General features: G+C 45.4%; 1 protein-coding gene across 1 annotated transcript in view; it reads left to right on the plus strand.

Annotated features, from left to right (window-relative positions):
• LOC125945126 (adenylate cyclase type 3-like) overlaps positions 1-11245 on the plus strand; it is a 197734-nt gene extending 186489 nt beyond the window's left edge. Inside the window, exons 3-4 of the mRNA XM_049666699.1 lie at positions 7285-7566; positions 11210-11245. Coding sequence (XP_049522656.1) covers positions 7285-7566; positions 11210-11245 — 318 coding nt within the window. The remainder of the gene's footprint in view (positions 1-7284; positions 7567-11209) is intronic.
• Positions 11246-20343: the final 9098 nt, after the last annotated feature.

The raw sequence follows: 20343 nt of genomic DNA on the forward strand, positions 1-20343 counted from the left end.
AAAGTGCTTACTCGTCTGCAATAAAAAAAAACATTCTAAGCTGCGTAGAACAAGATCTGTAGTCACGTTGTTGAAACAGCAAACTGAGGCGTTATTTCTTCGTCGAGTAAGTCTCCGAGTCAAAGATACTCGGACCGTGGCCACATCTGTCACTGGCCCAAAAAGCGGTTACTGCACTATAGTGCAGCTCTTGAAGTGCATTGATTTGAGAGACCACTTATAGTGCTCCTGTACATCATCCCATGTGCACTCAGTTCTCACTCTCTTCCTCTTTCTATTCCCCCTTACCCTTAACCTCAATGTAGGATAGCAAACCGGACGCTAGTCTGGTTGACCCCCTTGCCTTTCCTCTCCTTACTTTCTCTCTCTCCAAATCCTACTCTACGATTTTATAAACCTATCAGGTTACCGTAAATTGGATACTCTTTTACACCGTTTGCGACTGGATGTAACCTACACACCTCGTTCCTTATTTTTTTTTAAAGCGAAGTTTTGTGTGTCTCACTGATTTTTCCGTGAGCGCTGAAAACGCACTTCAGCAATGCCAACTTACACAATGGAAATATCTGCGCATACAACTGAATAACGGCGCACGACATACTTCTCGTAGAACACTACAGTATACATTCGCAGTTTTACCGATAAGAACAATGGGAACTGCAACGCCACGCTACCCAGACTGGTGTGCCACAGGGTCAGTATTAGGGCCGCTTCTCTTTTTAATTTACATAAATGACATAGCTAACAACATAACTTCTAGCATACTCCTTTTCGCCGACGACTGTGTGATATACAGACAAATAACTAACCCACTTGACGTAACACGCCTACAGGCTGATATAACCTGCTTACATGAGTGGTGCACACTGTGGCAAATGAAGATCAACATAGACAAAACAAAGCTCTTGACGTTTTCTACGCTCACTAATACTCCTGCGAATACCTATTCGATTAACAACAGCATAATCGCAAAAACACAGTCCTTTAAGTATCTGGGTGTGCACTTCTCACCTAATCTAACGTGGAACGTTCATATAGAGCATATAACAAGTAAAGCCTTTAAAAAACTAGGTCTCTTGAAACGCCGTCTGTCAGCTGCCAATGCCGAAACGAAGCTGCATGTCTACACAACGCTGATTAGGTCAGCATTAGAATATGCTTCTATAATATGGCATCCAAATAGCGTTGACCTTTTAAACCAGCTTGAACCCGTGCAGAACAAGGCAGCCAGGTTCATTTTATCTTCATATTCATCTTATCAAAGTGTAACGGTGTTGAAGCGAAAACTTCATCTCCATAATCTTGACACAAGACGCAGGATATCTCGTTTGTCATTTTTTCACTCCATGTATCACAGCAATACAGTTTTTGCAACTACGAATATTCTTTCGGCGCATCATAACTGTTCACGCAGAGATCATAGTTATAAAGTTGAACCAATTTTCGCAAGAATGCTTTAATTTCAGAACTCGCCATTTGTATTGTCAGTAAAAGAGTGGAACGATCTGCCGGAACAAATAGTTACCCTTACTGATATATTGTCCTTTAAGACAGAATTGCTGATGTATCTTGATAGAATCGACACGCAGCAACCCTAACCTCGTCAATGTGCATGAAGTCGATATTCCATATACTATGCCTCTTATTGTAAGATCATGTCGCTTGTACTTTCCTGCGTTGATTTGCAAACGCTCCATCTCTATAGCTTTCTTGCTTTGTTTTTTTCTTGTATCTTGCTTTTTTTTATTTGTATTTCCAACTTTGTTCTACATTATGATTGTATAAAAATACCCCTCCCCCCCCCCCCTATGTAATGCCCTTTGGGCCTTTAGGGTACTGAAATAAATAAATAAATAAAACTATATATATATCTGCATTGCATTAGGCGGGTCACGCAATGCACTTCCAGCCGTCACCACGGGTAGGCCGCGAGTGCAGCGCACTGCAGTAGAGGCTGCCGTTTGCGAACGTAAGCGCGAGGGCGATCGTGCCCGTCAGGCCGACCCCGTGTAGCGGCAACGGCAGAGTCTGACCGTCTACCACAGCGATCACAAGGCAATACTGCGCAAGTGTAGAGTCGTCCGTGAAAGTGTGAGTGTAATGAACGGCTACATAAAGGCTACGCAACTTGGCTAAATATGTCTTCATTTAATTTCAACGTTTACAATCCTTAACAAGCAATCAAATCACATATGCATCGCATCGGGTCGCTCAGAATTTCTTGGGTTCGTTGCGTGGTCGTTGGCTTTGGACTTTGATTCAGTTTGCATGGGAGAAAGCTTCGCGTTCAACCATCTTTCTTTAAGAAAGGGGCTTTGATTTTTTGCAAGATGTTATAAAGCAGACTGCATTCAATTGTCTCTGCTATGACGCCTCAGACGCTTTTTCTGAGCACTGTCACGTGAATTCGCCACATTATAATCACCAAAAAGTTCACCTGCACGATCACTTGGCCAACTTAGATAAACGTGTTCATTATCTAAACAAAATACTTGTTTCATATGCTTTCATAGCCCTGATGGATTTGTTTGTGAAAAGCAACCTAATGAATTTGTTTTAATTTCTAGATTCATATGAACTCTTCTGGCATATTATGTTTCTTTTCAGGACTACTAGATCAATGTGACATTCGCGTGCGCGCGTATAATGGTGTTTGATTACGCTGTGGGCATGAAGATTCATTAATTAGTGCGAGTGCATCTAGGACACTTCTCCTGGCCAGCGTTCTTTTTTTTTTCCTTGCTACTGCTGCCTTCCATTTTTGTCTTTTAGGTCTCCGAGATAACAATTCCTAAACGTTTCAAAAAAATACATTGGTGGTCCACTTACTTTCATACGTGCATGCATAAAACGTCGTTTTGTTAAAAAGGTAAGTGGAACGACAGTGCAATTTTAACGCAAATCACAACATTCTGCTATGGTCCAGCCTGCCAGATGGATGAAGCAGACTTTACTCTCGAGGAGTTGCATCACGCGCTCAGCCTCTCCAAACGTCGCACTGCCCCTGGTGAAGACGGTGTTACGTACCAGGCGTTACGAAACATCGATGAGGCCTTTCATCAAAATGTCTTGGATGCATATAACGAAGTGTGGCGAACGTCTCTGATCCTCAATGATTGGAAATCATCTGTGGTGATACCAGTCTTAAAGCCCGGCCGCCCTGCAAATCACCTAAAGTCTTACCGGCCAATATCGCTAACTTCTAATGTTATCAAGCTGATGGAACGAATGGTACTGTTTCGTCTAGATGGCAGGCTACAGGAGCTGAATTTCTTTCCTGATGTCGTGAGCGGCTTTCGTCATCACCGTTCAGCCCTCGATAGCATAGCAGACCTCGTATCATCTCTAGAGTCTGTTCGAGAAAACAAGCACTCTGTATACATGCTCTTTCTGGACATACAGCAAGCTTTCGATTCGGTTCCCGTAAGGCGATTATTTCGCCCTTATGAATGCGGGAATTTTGGGTTGACTGCTTCATTTCGTGCATAACTTTCTGTCTGAGCGGCACATGAAAGTGCGTGTTGGAGGAGCAGCAAATGATTCTCGCCCGGTTAAGTGCGGTGTACCGCAAGGCAGCGTCTTGTCGCCGCTTCTCTTCAACAGCGTACTTGCTGGACTTCCAAGCCGATTGCCTCAGGAACCTCACTTTCCAATATGCATAGCAATCTATGTTGATGACATTGCACTGTGGATCAGCGGTCCTTCGCAGTATGGTCTTCCAGAGAGCTCTGAATGCGCCACTTGGAGGAAGTTGGTCTGTAGATTTCACCAGCTGTCAGCCGCAATTGCGTATCATCCAAGGCAACAGGCTCGTCGAAGTATGGGCCGGCTGTACTTTGGAGAGACATCAGTACAATGGGTACAACATCACCGCTACCTGGGCGTAATTATCGATGAGCGCCTCTCTTGGCGCCCTGCCATTACCTCTGTGCGGTGCACATCCCGGTCGCTGCTCAAGTATGTGGCCGCCTAGAGTGCTATAGGAGCACTGGCTGCGACCAGACGACAGCACTTCAGGTATACCAATCATCTGTCTTCTCTGGCGTGATGTACGCCTTGCCAATCTTGAATGTGCCACCAAATGTGATGTCTCAATTGGAACGGGACCATCGCGTTGCCCTCCGAGTCATGCTTGGCTTACCTCGTGAGGCCCAATCTGTTCCACTACTCACAGAAGCACACCAGTGGCCCCTGAGCTTGCAAGCAGACCGGAGAGCGCTACACCATGTCGAGCCTTTTCACCGAGCATAGACGGCCAAGCGCTGATTAATCGGCTGATTCAGCGCCCGTTCTCTCGGATGGGGAAAATGGCGGCATTGTTTGTGGACATTACTCGCAGTTCAGGAGACACTACTTCATTCACAACTCCTAATAAGCGCAACAATTGTTCCTTCCCCATTTATCTGTCAATTCCCGAAATACACAAAAAGTCTAGCCAGCCTAATTGGGCACTATTTCAATTGGCCCAGTCCCAACCTATTTGAAAAATTTGGAGGTTATATTAGAGTATTAGAGGTAGGGCACCAAGGCAACCAGTAGGTAAGCTTTCCCAAGAAACAAAGGACCTAATAAAAAAACGACCGATGAAAATGTCCAACTCAAGTGATCAGATAGAATTCGCTGAACTGTCAAAACTAATCAACAAGAAAAAAGTAAGGGATATTCGAAATTATAACGTGGGAAAGATTGAGGAAGCCGTAAAATATGGACGCAGCATTAAATCAGTAAGAAGAAAGCTTTGCATAGGACAAGGCAAGATGTATGCACTGAAAGATAAGCATGGTAATATCATCAGCAATTTCGATGACATAGTAAAAGCAGCGGAAGAATTCTATACTGACCTGTACAGTGCCCAAAACAGCCAGCTACTTTCATTCAAAATAGTGATGAACCGGATAGAGAGGCTCCTTCTATAACTAGCGCTGAAGTTAGAAGGGCCTTGAAATACATGACCAGGGGAAAAGCTGCTGGAGAAGATGGAATAACAGTAGATTTAATCAAAGATGGAGGAGATATCATGCTTGAAAACCTTGCGGCCCTTTATACGCAATGCCTCACAACTTTATGTGTACCAGAGAGCTGGAAGAACGCCAACATTATACTAATCCATAAGAAGGGAGACGTTAAAGAATTGAAGAATTATAGACCCATTAGCTTGCTTTCAGTATTGTATAGAATATTCACCAAGATAATTTCCAATAGAATCAGGGGAACACTTGACTTCAGCCAACCAAGAGAACAGGCTGGCTGAGGAAGGGATATTCTACGATGGATCATATCCATGTCATAAATCAGGTAATCGAGAAATCTGCGGCGTACAATCAACCTCTCTACATGGCTTCATAGATTATGAAAAGGCATTTGATTCAGTAGAGATACCAGCTGTCATAGAGGCATTGCGTAATCAAGGAGTACAGGAGGCATACGTGAATATCTTAGCAAACATCTACAAGTATTCGACAGCTGCCTTGGTTCTCCACAAGATAAGTAGAAGGTTACCTATCAAAAAAGGGGTCAGGCAGGAGACACAATCCCTCCAATGCTATTCACTGCATGCTTAGAAGAAGTATTCAAGCTCTTAGACTAGGAAGGCTTAGGAGTGAGGATCAACGGCGAATATCTCAGCAGCCATCGGTTTGCAGATGACATTGTCCTATTCAGCAACAATGGAGACGAATTACAACAAATGATTGAGGACCTTAATCGAGAAAGTGTAAGAATTGGGTTGAAGATGAATATGCAGAAGACAAAGATAATGTTCAATAGCCTGGGAAGGAAACAAGAATTCCGGATCGCCAGTCAGCATCTAGAGTTTGTTAAGGAGTACGTTTATCTAGGTCAATTACTCACATCGGACCCTGATCACGAGAAAGAAATTTACAGAAGAATAAAATTGGGTTGGAGTGCATACGGCAGGCATTTCCAAATCCTAACTGGGAGCTTACCACTGTCGTTGAAAAGAACAGTGTACAATCATTGCATTCTACCGGTGCTAACATATGGGGCAGAAACTTGGAGGTTAACAAAGAAGCTCGAGGACAAATTAAGGACCGCACAAAGAGCGATGGAACGAAAATGCTTAGGACTAACGTTAAGAGACGGGAAGAGAGCGGTGTGGATCAGAGAACAAACGGGGATAGCCGATATTCTAGTTGACATTAAGTGGAAGAAATGGAGCTGGGCAGGCATGTAATGCGTAGGATAGATAACCGGTGGACCATTAGGGTTACAGAATGGATACCAAGAGAAGGGAAAGCGCAGTCGAGGTCGGCAGAAAATCAGATGGGATGATGAAGTTAGGAAATTTGCAGGCGCAAGTTCGATTACGCTAGCGCAAGACAGGGGTAACTGGAGATCGCAGGGAGAGGCCTTCGTCCTGCAGGTACATAAAATATAGGATGATGATGATGATTATGATGATGATTAGAGTATTCACGGACGCATCTGTACACAGCGACGCCCAAGGCGCTTCTGCAGCTTTCTTCTGCCCTTCCACTGGCATCAGATGGGTGTTTAGAATACTACATCCAACACCTCACCAACAACTGCAGAACTGGCCGTGATTGATGTTGCTCTGAAGTACGTACACGAAAGAATTAAAAGCATTGAAGGTCGTCATCCTTACAGACTCCCGTGCTACCCTCAGCAGACTGACAAGATGCGAATACCCCAATTTTGTGCAGTATTGAAGAAACTTCCGGCAAAATTACTCCTGTGGAGTGTCCCTCATTGCCCAGTGGATAGTGCTCCTCTCGGTGGCAGTTGTCAGCTTGCTCCCTCCATGTCAACTTGCTCCCTCCTTGTGTTATATGTGTACAATCCAAATAGCAATAGCAATAATAATAATAATAATAATAATAATAATAATAATAATAATAATAATAATAATATAATAATAATATAATAATAATAATAATAATAATAATAAATAATGTTGCGTATTTCGAAAATGGTGTCTTCCCCAGAATTTATTTCCCATGAATGCGCCCTTGCGAACTCCCCGCCGGACACAATTAGTAAATTTCAATATGTACCGTAAGCTAATCAGTTACCAAGTGAATTAGTGAATTTTTGTTACTTAGTTGATTATGCATTTTGATTTCCCGTGCAAGCAATGTCCACCTTCCGAGTGGACTAGCTCAATGACTAAGAATGGTGCTATCGCCACAGACTATTTCTAAAGATTGATTTAAAGTCTTCGCAGAAACTGCTGGTGTATTTACTAGCGGTACAGTCTTCAACAGCATTGTCCAAGACAGTTAACCGACGACCTCTTGTACGCAGCTGTGGGAGGACGCCCTGCCGTGGATGGTGGTGTACTCGTTCGCGGCGCACGTGCTGCTCCCGTGGCGCGTGGTGTCGGCGCTGGCAGCCTCGGGCACCCTGGTGGCCGCCCAGGTGGCGCTGTGCAAGGGCCACCCCTCAGCGGCGTCGCTGCTGCTGCTGGCATGCGCCAACCTGCTCGGGCTGATGGCCTTCCTCTGGGTGGAGCGCATGCAGCGGAGAGCTTTCCTCGAAACGAGGCAGTCTCTCGAGGCCAAGCTGGTCGTCGAGGAGGAGTCACAAGTGAGGGGCATGGCCTGCCTTTTCGGTGCAAGAGATTCTTTTTTAAAGCAAAGCAAATCCCCCATTTTGAGGTTGCTGGCCGCTGTCTTGCCGATTATGCAACAAAGTGGGCCACTGGGTATCTGCCACTATAGGTCTGTTCCAGAATGGGCAACTTGGGCCACCGGGTATGCAACTGGGCAGTAGTTGTTGTAAGAGTACGTTAAAACTGGCGGTGCATCCGTTCTTTAGAGATGAATGGCGGCAGTAATGTGATTAGCATTTGATCTAATGGCGAAGGCATAATTAAGTGCGATGCTGTGTTTTATACAGGGTGTTTCTACGAAGACTTTAAGCCATATTTAAAAAAGAGCTGTTTTGAAATAAAAGGACGCTTCCTTCGGAGAGATGCCGTCAGCAGTGGCGACCACGGGTGACGGGTGATACGTGCTAATTAGTCGCTAATTAAAACAAACATGCTAATCATTCTTGGAACGTTTTGTTTCAGTGTGCTCATCGTAATTGGAAAATTGAATGAAACTCTCCGTACAAGACACGTACAAAACTCCGCACAAAACTCTCTAAATAGTTTCTTTGAAGACCGGCACATGCCCAGTGGCACAGTGACTCAGGTCAATCCAACGGTTGTCTTTGAACCCAGTTCCCTCAGCACTGCAGCGCGATCTGCTGTCTACCCACTTGACTATGGACTACATAATGACCCAAGTTGGCGGGAAAGGGGTTAGGTGCGGACACGCATACATATATATACATAGATAGAGCAAACTAGGGAGACTGCAAACTGGGAAGAATGCTAGTAGCAATAAGAGAGAGAAGGATAAGCCGAAGGCGAAGATGTTAAGCACGACTTAGCCCGGTTAGCTACCCTGCACTGGGGGGAAGGCGAAATGGGAGGAAAAGGTGAAGAGAAGAGAAAGTCCATTGCTGATGTCGCCGACGTAGTGAAAGGTATCCACTTTATATCACAGACAGTCACTCAGTCCGGTGATTTAGTTCGCAAATGTGATATGGCTACAGTCACTAGACCGGGGACGGATTTAATTTATTTCAATTTACTACAGCAGTCTCTGAAACTGCCACCTTGTTCTAAACTTTCACTCTCGTATTTGGGGTAAAATTATTTTATTTTATCTTGACTAGATGCGGTTTCATGATGATTAGGAGGAAGTAGAAGACTTCTATGAGGACGTTGAATTAGCAATACGAAAGGTTCCAACACAATACAAAACTACGAAAAACGCGTTGCTACTGAGCAGGCAACTGGTGACTATGGCATCGACTCTACCAGCAGCAAAGGACATATGTAAGTTGAGTTCGCGGCAAGGTGCAGGTACGAATAATGAGTACATTCTTTCGGTAGCACAGATGACACCCCAAAGAGGGATAAGAAATTAGCCATACGTTTCGTACTCTCTGTCTAACCTAGCATTGAGGAAGAGGAGAGAGGAAGATATACGGACGTCAACCAGACGTGCGTCCGGTTTGCCACCCTACGCAACGGGGATGGGATTAAGGAAAGGAAGGAGAAGGGGGGAAAAGGAAGGAGGAAGCATTAGCACTGTGAACACGCGAGGCTGCCCCATCATGTCTGTAGTCGGTCACTGAGGTCACTCAGTTCCTAAAGACGTTGCATCGGAAACCTGCGAAGCATGGGGCCATGATCAAGAATATTTGCCTCGGAAAGTTGCATGCGATCGTGCCCCTTTAACACTGTCCGATGACTGTCACGTTCGACGTTAGAATGATGGCAAAAACGCAATCATTGTGCGGGATGTACAAGTGTTAGTTAGCGCAAAAGCTGTGATCACCGCTTTGTGATAAGATCCGACATCGCCTTCAGTTTGAACCGAGAAAGAGAAAAAAAATTGTTTGGAAGGAACAAGCCAGCCTTTGTTTGTTGGCTTCTTATGATATGACTATAACAATCGGGCACTCAGTTTCCTTTCTTCTCGTTCGTTACATAGCGAGGCCTCAAATCCGGCAGCATTGATGCCCTCACGTAGCATGTTTAGGTTTATTAACTACTTGCCTTCACCCAAAAAGACCACGTACACGTGACGCCTACGATAAAAAAAAAAGATTTTCCACATCCGCCGTCAAGTGTGGCGCTGGCCAGCACGGCCAGATTTAGTTCTAGTAGACATACTTAAATACCCCAGAAAGTGGATGCGAAAACGGCGCCGCGGTAGCTCAATTGGTAAGAGCGTCGCACGCGTAATGCGAAGACGTGGGTTCGTACCCCACCTGGGGCCACTTGTTTTAACAGAGAAGCTCTTTAAGCTAGCCGTAATTTGTGGTTCGTATCAAGAAACTATCAAGAAATAAATAAAAACTTTGTTGCCGAGGTGGGATTCGAACCCGCGTACACACGGTCCCAAGGCGAGCGTCAGAAAGCCCTACTTGCTCATCTTGAACCAAGAACAGTGCAGTAATTTGAATGTAAGGACTATGATACGATTCATGTAACTTTCCATGTTAGCAGAGTACATAATCATCGAATTGTGTTATGCCAAGTGAATGTTGCTATGCGTGATGTGGATTTTTTTTTTTTTTTGCAACTGTACGATGTGCCGGTTTTCTGTGCGGCCTTTCTCTTTTCTGTTGTATGTGATGCAAATTTGGATTGTGTAAATTTCCACCCTATGTAATTCCCCTAGGGGCCCTTAGGGTATGTACATAAATAAATAAAATAAATAACCACTAGGCTATACAGCCACGCTTGTAGAACATGCATTTATGCGAACCATATGATTGCGTTCGAGCGTCGTCGTCTTCGTCCACAGCTGGCGCGTTCGCACGCTCGTGCTCTGCGAGGTGAATAAAAGGTTTTGCGCGCTACGAGAGCGACAGAGAGACACATTCAGGGAGCGGCTCTGCTGGAACGTGGTGTCGGTGTTGCAAGCTGCGCTATGCAACGCGCAGTGGCGGCCGTAAGTCCGAGACGCGGGAAACAAAATTATGATCATCATGAGTAATAAGATGAAGCGTTTGCGCGCACTTAGGGAAATGCTGGGCTACGATCGCCCAGCTTCTCTGTTCAAGCGTTGCACGGCCGAGTGCAAGGTTAAGCGTGTTTTTTCCCCCATTCATTCATTTTGATTAGTTTATTATTGCTTTAATTCAATGAATAAGTACATCTAATTCCTCCTATGCTATCCTTGGTATCATTGTTTGTTGGATTCCTATGGTATGACTAGAAGAAGTCAGGGGAAAAGCCAAGGAATCAAGGCTAGTGTTAGTAAAGAAAATTCGAAAATATTTAGAGACATCAACAAAACACGCTTACAAAAATTTGCTAGTTTTTGTTAAACACAAATTATAAAGCCCTCCCTTGTTGCAATGATTCGGACTTAGCGTGTAATTCGTTTATTGACACGTTAGAGAAGCTTGTGATGAATGCTTTCCATATAAAACTATGAAACTTTCGCGCAGAGCTCGCGAACCGTGGATCACTACTGAATGCTTAAAATTCATGAGAAGGAAAACTTTACGAACAATTTTTGGAAAAATATTTGCCAGGAACCAGGTCACGATGACTGTTGACGATAGTGCGATTAGCCTCGAAACAATAAACCGCCACCGAAAAACGTCATGCAATAGGCGTGCACTTGAGCCTCAGGCGCTTACCTCTCGTCACCTACAGGCGCCTCCACGAGGTGCCTGCGTGGGGCGTGTCTGAATATACAAGGTTGCATGAATATAAATGAAGCGGGCTCGATTCCACCGAGCACCAAAAAAATTCTACTAGACTTCTGCTTTCTTTTGTGTCATTGAAGAATGGCACATACGAAATGGCACATACCCCACGACCAAATTGACCTGAAAAAGGTTTATACAGGCAAACATACATACCGCAAACTGAGTGAAGTTTCCAAGGAATGCTTATCGCATTAAGACATGCTCGATGGTTGGTTTCGAACACGGTTCCTTGAGCACGGCAGCCCGACGATCTGCCCATATATCGTGAATACCCAGTGACCCAAGTTGGTTGTGAACGAGTTTAGTACAGCACGGACATGGAGAGATACCAGAAAGGTCCCGAAGTATCCTAAGACTGCTTTAATCGCAACAAAAAGAAAGCGGCGTTGCACGAAGGTTTCGATAATCGCTTGTAACATTGCACAGAACAGGAACGGAACCAAGGACACACACCGCTTCACACTTACGAAGGGGGGAGGCCGAGCAAGTGTTCGAGCGCTGATGGAGGGTTCTCTCGCGCGTCGCGATCCACACCGGCGATCGGCGAGCACGCCACGCAGCGTAAGGCGCTTTGTTCCACCGACCGAGCTCGATTAGCGTCGCCACTCCGTTCGCTCTCCTCTGATCCACGCTGCACTGCCGGTGATTCGCTGCATAAAACGGCACGGCCTCTGCTTTTTTTTTCCCCGGGGACCTCACTGAATGATCGAGGCGCAGCGTCGAACAAAGGGTAAGGCGATCCACTCCGGAAATCCGGCCGGATCAGCGGCGCTTCTTCTCTTTGCGCGTGTGTGCGCGAGGCCCTTCGTTCTTATGCAGTGGCCAGGATTAGCAGCGAGGCGCGCTGCCTAGGATCGCTTTCCCGCTTGTTTAGCATAGACCGACGGGCCTGCCGAGCGATTGATCATCCACGATGATCACAGTGCGCGGAAATGTGTGCGGGTCGCAGCTGTCGACAATTACCGGCGCTCTTGGTTCTTGGAAGTCGTCTTTCGGAGTGAGAAACAGAGCGCCTTTTCTGTCAAGTCGATGACAATAATAATATAATAATAATAATAATATAATAATAATAATAATAATAATAATAATAACAAAGAACTGGCATTTATTGTTTCGCTTACATGCTTGCATGTAGACGTGCCTTGCTTGGCCAGCAAGACTAAAAGCTGGGCACGTTGGTATGAAACCATGCGTAAGAACGAAACAGCGCAGAAAACACGGGGACATAGGGAAGAGGTTGGCAATTCGTTTTGCGCTGTTTTGTTCTTTAGAGGAAGCTATAGCTCTGGAGTTCCTATCTAAATACATAAGAGTCAAATGGTTTCTCTTGGCAATTGCTCCACCGATTTTGATTAGACATGTCGCATTTAAAAGGAGCAGCTAATCTAGTAATTGTGAGAAATGTATTTTCAATGTATGCCATCAATGTTTCCACGGATATACTTAGCAAGCGACAAATGATTGAATGCTTTAAACATGCCACCCTGTGTTTTGTTGATGCTACGCTATTCTCTCTCTATGGCGGCTGTCTGACGCCTTCCCAAATCTTACTGCTTCTATCGGGGAGCGTAGAACTAAATCCAGGGCCCATGGAACGTAACCAAATGACAAACATTGAAAGTATTCTCTTAGAAATGAAAACAGGCCAGGAAACTGTGCTCGCGAAGTTAACGGAAATTACAACAAGACAAAGTGAATTAGAATCCAAATTACGGGCTTAATCGAGAAGACAAGCAATGTAGAAAGTCGTATTGCTCGGTGGAAAAAATTGAAGATAAATTTATGGCTAAAATGGACGACTTGGAGAATAGAAGCTGTAGACAGAATTTGCAATTTTTCGGGTTGCCCGACAGGGAGCATAACGAGACGTGGGAGGCGTCTGAAAAACTAATTAGTGGAATATGCAAGATGTGATGAAACTTGATGATATTTCGGTTGAACGGGCTCACCGCGTAGGTGTTTTCAGAGAAGGCAAAAACGGGCCCATAGTAGCACGCTTTTCACTGCGGAAGGCTAGAGAAATCGTCTTTTAAAACGCTTACAGACTAAAAGGCATTTCGTACGGCATCTCTGAAGATTTCAGTCGAGCCGTACAAGAAAAAAAGACGCCAGCTTTGGAATTATGCGAAAGAAAAAAGAGAAAACAAAGAAAATTGTGTTTGCTTGAGTTATGATAAATTGATCATCAATGGCCAAACGTTTGTCTGGGATCGCGATATGCGAACGCCAGTTCCACTACAGACGCATGTGCGACTGGATAGAGGCAAATGACGCATTCCGAATTCCGGTCCTCCCCAAGATAATCCTGCACGTTGCTCGCAGCCTGAACGGCTCTCTGTCCTGCTTGTAAATTGTCGCAGCATAAAGAACAAAGTCGATAGCTTCATGTCTTTAGTATCCACTGTTAAACCTCAGATCGTGATGGGCACCAAATCATGGTTAGACATCATCATCATCAGCAGCAGCAGCAGCAGCAGCAGCAGCAGCCTATATTTTATGTCCACTGCAGGACGAAGGCCTCTCCCTGCGATCTCCAATTACCCCTGTCTTGCGCTAGCGTATTCCAACTTGAGCCTGCAAATTTCCTAACTTCATCATTCCATCTGGTTTTCTGCCGACCTCGACTGCGCTTCCCTTCTCTTGGTATCCATTCTGTAACCCTAATGGTCCACCAGTTATCCATCCTACGCATTACGTGGCCTGCCCAGCTCCATTTCATCCGCTTAATGTCAACTAGAATATCGGCTATCCCGGTTTGTTTCTCTGATCCACACCGCTCTCTTCCCGTCTCTTAACGTTAGTCCTAAGCATTTTCGTTCCATCGCTCTTTGTGCGGTCCTTAATTTGTCCTCGAGCTTCTTTGTTAACCTCCAAGTTTCTGCCCCATATGTTAGCACCGGTAGAATGCAATGATTGTACACTGTTCTTTTCAACGACAGTGGTAAGCTCCCAGTTAGGATTTGGAAATGCCTGCCGTATGCACTCCAACCCAATTTTATTCTTCTGTAAATTTCTTTCTCGTGATCAGGGTCCGATGTGAGTAATTGACCTAGATAACGTACTCCTTAACAAACTCTAGATGCTGACTGGCGATCCGGAATTCTTGTTTCCTTCCCAGGCTATTGAACATTATCTTTGTCTTCTGCATATTCATCTTCAACCCAATTCTTACACTTTCCGATTGAGGTCCTCAATCATTTGCTGTAATTCGTCTCCATTGTTGCTGACTATACCTAATGTAGAAATCTTTCCATCTGGTTTTACTGTCTATCGGAAAGATAGGCATGGGCATGGCGGGGGAGTATTTATTTTGATATCAAATGCATTGCCAAGTACACAAATTTTATTTGAAAATGAATCTGAGTCTGCCTGGTGCCTTGTGAAATTACCTAAAGAAAGCAATGTACTACACTGGACATTCTACCGCCCACCCGGCAGCAGCGACTCATTCGGACTGCTGTCTGAGATGCTATCTCTTGTGCCTAATAGCGTATTTTTGGGGGGTGATTTAAATTTGCCTGACTTCGACTGGAATGCCGGATGTGTGACTGGTAATAGGTCCCGTATTTACACAGAGTTCGAAGAACTGGTCGGATTAAATGGATTGCAGCAGTACGTATTGGAACCTACGCGAGGAAATGAAATTTTAGACTTAGTACTTTGCAATGAGCCGAACTTAATATCAAAAGTTACGGTTTGCCTAGGTATTTGTGACCACAGGGCAGTTGTCATAGAACTTAACATACAGCGAGTAGGGATGGCGCAAATTCCGCAAAGAAAAGTGTACAGCTACGACACAGGAGACTATGCCGCTATTTGGACCAAACTTTTAAAATTTCTTTCCTACTTTCCAGTATCTTTCAAACGCACGCTGTTCGTTAACTTTGTGGTCATCATTCCGGGACAAAATACTTCAAATAGTCGAAATTCATGTTCCATGCAGGTACCTGCGGCAAAAAAAAAGCCTTGGTTTAACGTAGAAATACGTAAACTTATAAGGAAAGCAAGACAAACGTATAGAACGTTTACTGCCGACACCAGTCTGGCAAATCAGAAACGCTTGCAAGAGATAATTAATCTATTTGTAAGCAACAATTAAGTCTGCGAAAGATATATTCTTGTTAAATTAAATAAGGACTTGAGAGAAAACCCAAAATCGTTTGGAAATATGTTAAACGAAACCGAAAAGAAGACATATACATACCATCCTTAATATCGATGGCAAAACTGTGACGTCAGACCATCAGAGGGCAGACAGATTTAAGCAGTACTTCTAATCTCTGTTTTCGCTAGTATCTACTGGGGAGACTTCGCTTATGAACAACGCCAATCAGGGCGATATGATGCCAGACATTGAATTTGATGTTAGTGGCGTCGATTCTTTATTACGGCATTTAGATGAAACAAAAGCAACTGGACCTGATGGAATATCCCCAGTGGTCCTTAAAGAGTGTCATAGCATCATTGCTCCGTATTTAACGATCTTCTATAAGTTTTTCCTTGAAACAGGCCTCATTCCCCAAGGTTGAAAACGGCAAGCGTGACACCAGTTTCTAAATGGGGCGATAGAAAACTCAGAGAAAACTATAGGCCGATTTCCTTAACGTCGATATGTTGCAAAATATTTGAACACATTTTATATAGTAACATATATGCATTTCTTGACTCAAACGCTTTTTTACATCTTTTATTCCTGCAACACACACTAATAGAATTTCAGCACTTCTTATCCAAAGCCATTGATAACAATAGGTCGGGTAGAGGTGGTTTTTATTGATTTTCAAAAAACTTTTGACACTGTGTCCCATAAGCTCTTACATAAAAAGCTTGCTGCATTAAATGTAACAAAACGTTCAAAATTGGATACGAAACTACCTAAACGGAAGAAACCAGTTTGTAGTCCTAAACACGCCGCATCTTCACCAATAACTGTTTTTTTCGGGCGTTCGTCAGGGAAGTGTACTGGCCTTGTTGTTTTAATCTACATAAATGACATTGTCGAACTAATTACATCACCCATAATACTAGTTCCCGATGACTGTGTGATTTGCAGAGAAATTACTAATGAAAATGACGATACTTTGCAAACAGATTTAGATAAGGCAGCGAACTGGTGTTAAAAGTGGAACATGAATTTAAATATAAAAAAGTGCGGTAGCATACGTTTTCTAGAAAAATTATCCAAATTTCAGCACCGATATAACATTAATGGCACGCTTATCGACATACAGTCGCGATGCAAGTATCTAGGAGCCTATTCACCGAATCACTCACTTGGCATAAACAGATTGACACTGTCATAGCAAAAGCTAGTGGGCGGTTACATTTTATTAGCAGAAATTTCAAACAGGCAACGCGCGAAGTTAAAGAAACTTTATACTTCTTACATGTCAGAACAATACTTAATTATGCTTGTGTAATATGGGATCCGCATCAAGATTACCTCATTAATAGACTGGAGGAGGAGGAGAAGAAGAGAAAGAGAAGGCAGGGATGTTAACCAGAAATGCGTCTGGTTGGCTACCCTACTTTGGGGGACGGGAAAGAGGGAATAGAAAGGTGAGATAGAGAGAGGAGAGGGGGGGGGAAGGACACGGTGAGCTTGCGCACGCACGTGGAGGGCCTGAGCAATTCAAAGGCGTTCACTTAGGCCAGTCATCCTCAAGAAACACAACAGTGCCTTCACAGCTTTGTGGGCCGAAGAGCGATGGGGACGGTCTTCAAGGAGCACCTGCACGGACAATGGCCGATCGTCAATTTGTCGCAATTCGTTCGATAAAGTTTGTCTTTCCGACTCAAATCGATCGCAGTGACACAATAAATGTTCTATGTTGTCTTTGCTGCCGCGAACGTCGCACGTAGCACTTTCGGTCATTCCAATCAAGCACCGTACGCCTTCGTGAAAGCCACTCCCAACCAGCTGGTATAGAAGCGATGCCTCACGTCGGTGAATCCCGGGTGGAGGTCGGAGTTGAAGCGAAGGGTTCAGTTCGTGTAGCCTGGTGCGCCTTATATTTGGGGTGTTCCACTCTGTTAAAGAGAGCTTGCGTGCCAGGTGACGAAGCTGCCTTACAGCGTCTGTCCTGGAAAGAGTAATGGGAATGCTGTGTTGTTCTTGACGGGACTCTCGGGCAGCTTTGTCAGCGAGATCGTTTCCACTGATCCCGCAATGGCCAGGTAGCCATTGGAAAATAATTTCGTGGCCTTTCTGTTTGACGTCGTGGTGAAGTTTGACAATTTCGTACGTTAGTTGTTCGTGAGCTCCACGTCGGAGAACTGCCTGCATACTTTGTAAAGCCGGTCTCGAGTCGGAAAACACGGCCCATGTACCAGGACTCTCTGCGTCTATAAATTGAAGTGCACTGCGCAGAGCCGTGAGCTCTGCAGCCGTGGACGTCGTGACATGTGAGGTCTTGAATCGCATTGTTACTCCTCTCGTCGGTATAAACAACACCGCCAGAACTGGTCGATGTAGTCGTTCCGTCCGTATAGACGTGCACGTGACCGCTGTATCTCTCGCACAACAGGAGTAAGCTCAATTGTTTTAGTGCAGACGGTGATAAATCTGACTTTTTCTGAAGTCCTGGAATTCTAAGTTGGACTTCAGGACGGCACAAACACCATGGAGGGGACACCAGCTTGGCCGGAGGTGCGTACCCCGATGTAATCGAGGCACGATATGCGCTGACAGTTGTGCTATATGACGTGCGGGGTCTTTCCACGGCGAGTGCGGCGAGCTGGTTGCAAGGAGTCCGGGCAGTGTGCCTGACATGTGCACGCATTGCCTTGATGGCGATGTGCGTTGTGATTGAATAATCTTGAGCAATGGCGATAGTTTCAGCCGTTGACGCACTGCGTACTCCAAGGTATATCCTAAGAGCTTGCGCCTGAATGCTCGGAATTTTACGCAAATTAGTTTTGCAGGTGTTGGATATAACAGGTAGGCTGTACCGGAGGAACCCAACAAACAACACCCTGTATAGCTGTAACATGGATTGTGTGGATACCCCCCCCCCCCCGTTCTTTCCTGCAAGGAACTTGAACAGAGGACAAATAGCCATCAGGCGCTTTTTCACGTGGTTGACGTGAGGAGTCCAGGACAGATCTCTGTCAATCCCAACTCCCAAGAACCTGTGACTCTTGCTGAACGATATCACTTGTCGGTTGATTGATATGCCGTATGCAGACATTGCCTTCCGCGTAAATGCCACCACTGCGCACTTTTCCCACGTCACCTCCAGTCCTTGTTTACGAAGGTAGCATGATGTCGATGAGGCCGCCTTCTAAAGCCGAGCGCGAAGCTGAAGCCGTGTCACCCCCGACGTCCAGATACAGATGTCGTCGGCGTAGATAGAGAGTCGAACGGAGCTTGGCAGGTTCCCGATTAGTCCAATAAGGGTCAGATTAAAGAGCGCCGGGCTTAGTACTCCGCCTTGAGGGACTCCGCGGCTACTGTAATACTGGGGTGTCGGGCCATCCCGGTCAGCACGTAGAATGATCGCATCTGTAGGTAGCTGCGAACCCAGAGGTATGTCTTGTCACCAAGTCCTATTACTTCTATACTCGCGGACAACTTTCTTGGCAATGAAGGGAAAGCTACGGAGGCCAAGCGCCCACAGCTGAGAGCGCTTCTGAAAAGAGTCCCGAGTTTAAATACATGTTAGGTTAGGCTGGAGAAGAGAAAACATTAACACCTCATTAGCAACAGTTTAATAAGACCGAACACACCACTGAGTGTAAAAGTTTGCTTATCTTGTGGGTGTTTCCCTTCCGCGTCTGAGAAAACGCACAACCGTCGCACGAGGATGCTGCGTCGATTCAGCGTCTGTTCCGAGCAACCAAAAGAGCGGTCAAACGCTGCCGGACTACTGGCGCGGTAACACAGGTGCAGCATCCACGCGCCCGTAGCTTCCCCTTCATTGCCACAGAAAGTTGTCGCGAGTATAGCGCTTTAAGGATGGCTTCATGGGGACGTTGTCGTAAGCGCCTTTAACGTCTAGAAACAAGGCAGCAGACAGTGTTTACAGGCCTTCTGGAATTCGACATACGTTGCCAAATAGACAACGTTGTCTATAGACGAACGGCCGCGCCTGAATCCGGTCAACGTGCTGGGTAAATTTCATACCACTCCAGTCGCGTTAGAACCATTCGTTCCATACTTTTCCTACACAACTTGCAAGCGCGATCGGACGGTATGACGAAATGTCCAAAGGTGACTTGCCAGCTTTGAGGAGCGGAATCAGGCGACTTGATTTCCATTCCTGGGGAACGGTGCCTGTCGCCACGAGTCGTTGTACTGGAGCAAGAGTGTCATTCGAGCTCGTTCACCAAGGTTACACAAAGCGCGGTAGTAATGTCATCTGGTCCTGGGGCTGAGTAACGCCTGCATAAAGCGAGCGCAGCTTCAAGTTCGTCCAGAGAAAAAGGGCACTCCATACGGGGATCACGTGAGGATGGTGAGTGGTCAGGAGTCTGCGTTCCAGTGGAACTTGCTACACCGGCAATCCTCCTACAGAAGGATTCTGCGACTACAATCTCGCTGCATTGTAGGTAAAGGGCGAGGGAATTAAATGGGTGGCGCTGTCCAGGGGTTGCACGGAGGCCCCGAACAGTTCTCCATATAAGAGACAAAGGCTTTCAGGGATCCAGAGACTCGCAGAAATACGCCCATCGCTGTGAAGCCAGCCTATTCATTCGACGCTGTATTTTCTTCTGTGTGCGTCTGGCCAATCTCAAATCATGAATGGACTTTGTGCGCCTATACCTTCGTTCCGCACGGCGTCGAAGTGCGCGAAGTTTCTCTAGCTCGATGTCGAATTCAGTGCGTTTGGAGCTTTCAAGTCAAATGTGTGGCAACCTGTAAGGCACCTTTTATTGCGTCCCCTAAGCTGGATGGCATCTCGTCTCGATAGCGGTCTTCCAGGATTGATTGAAATTTCGGCCAGTCGATGGATTGGACGGCACCGGAGCACTTGAGCTGTTCAGCCCCTCAATCATGAGATAAGTGGGATGTGGTCACTTCCGCGTTTCCAAGTCCGAGAGCCATTTAACTCTTCTGTTAAAGGAGCGCGAAACAAT

The sequence above is a fragment of the Dermacentor silvarum genome, chromosome 4, assembly GCF_013339745.2.
Source record: "Dermacentor silvarum isolate Dsil-2018 chromosome 4, BIME_Dsil_1.4, whole genome shotgun sequence".
In the NCBI taxonomy this organism is placed as follows: domain Eukaryota; kingdom Metazoa; phylum Arthropoda; class Arachnida; order Ixodida; family Ixodidae; genus Dermacentor; species Dermacentor silvarum.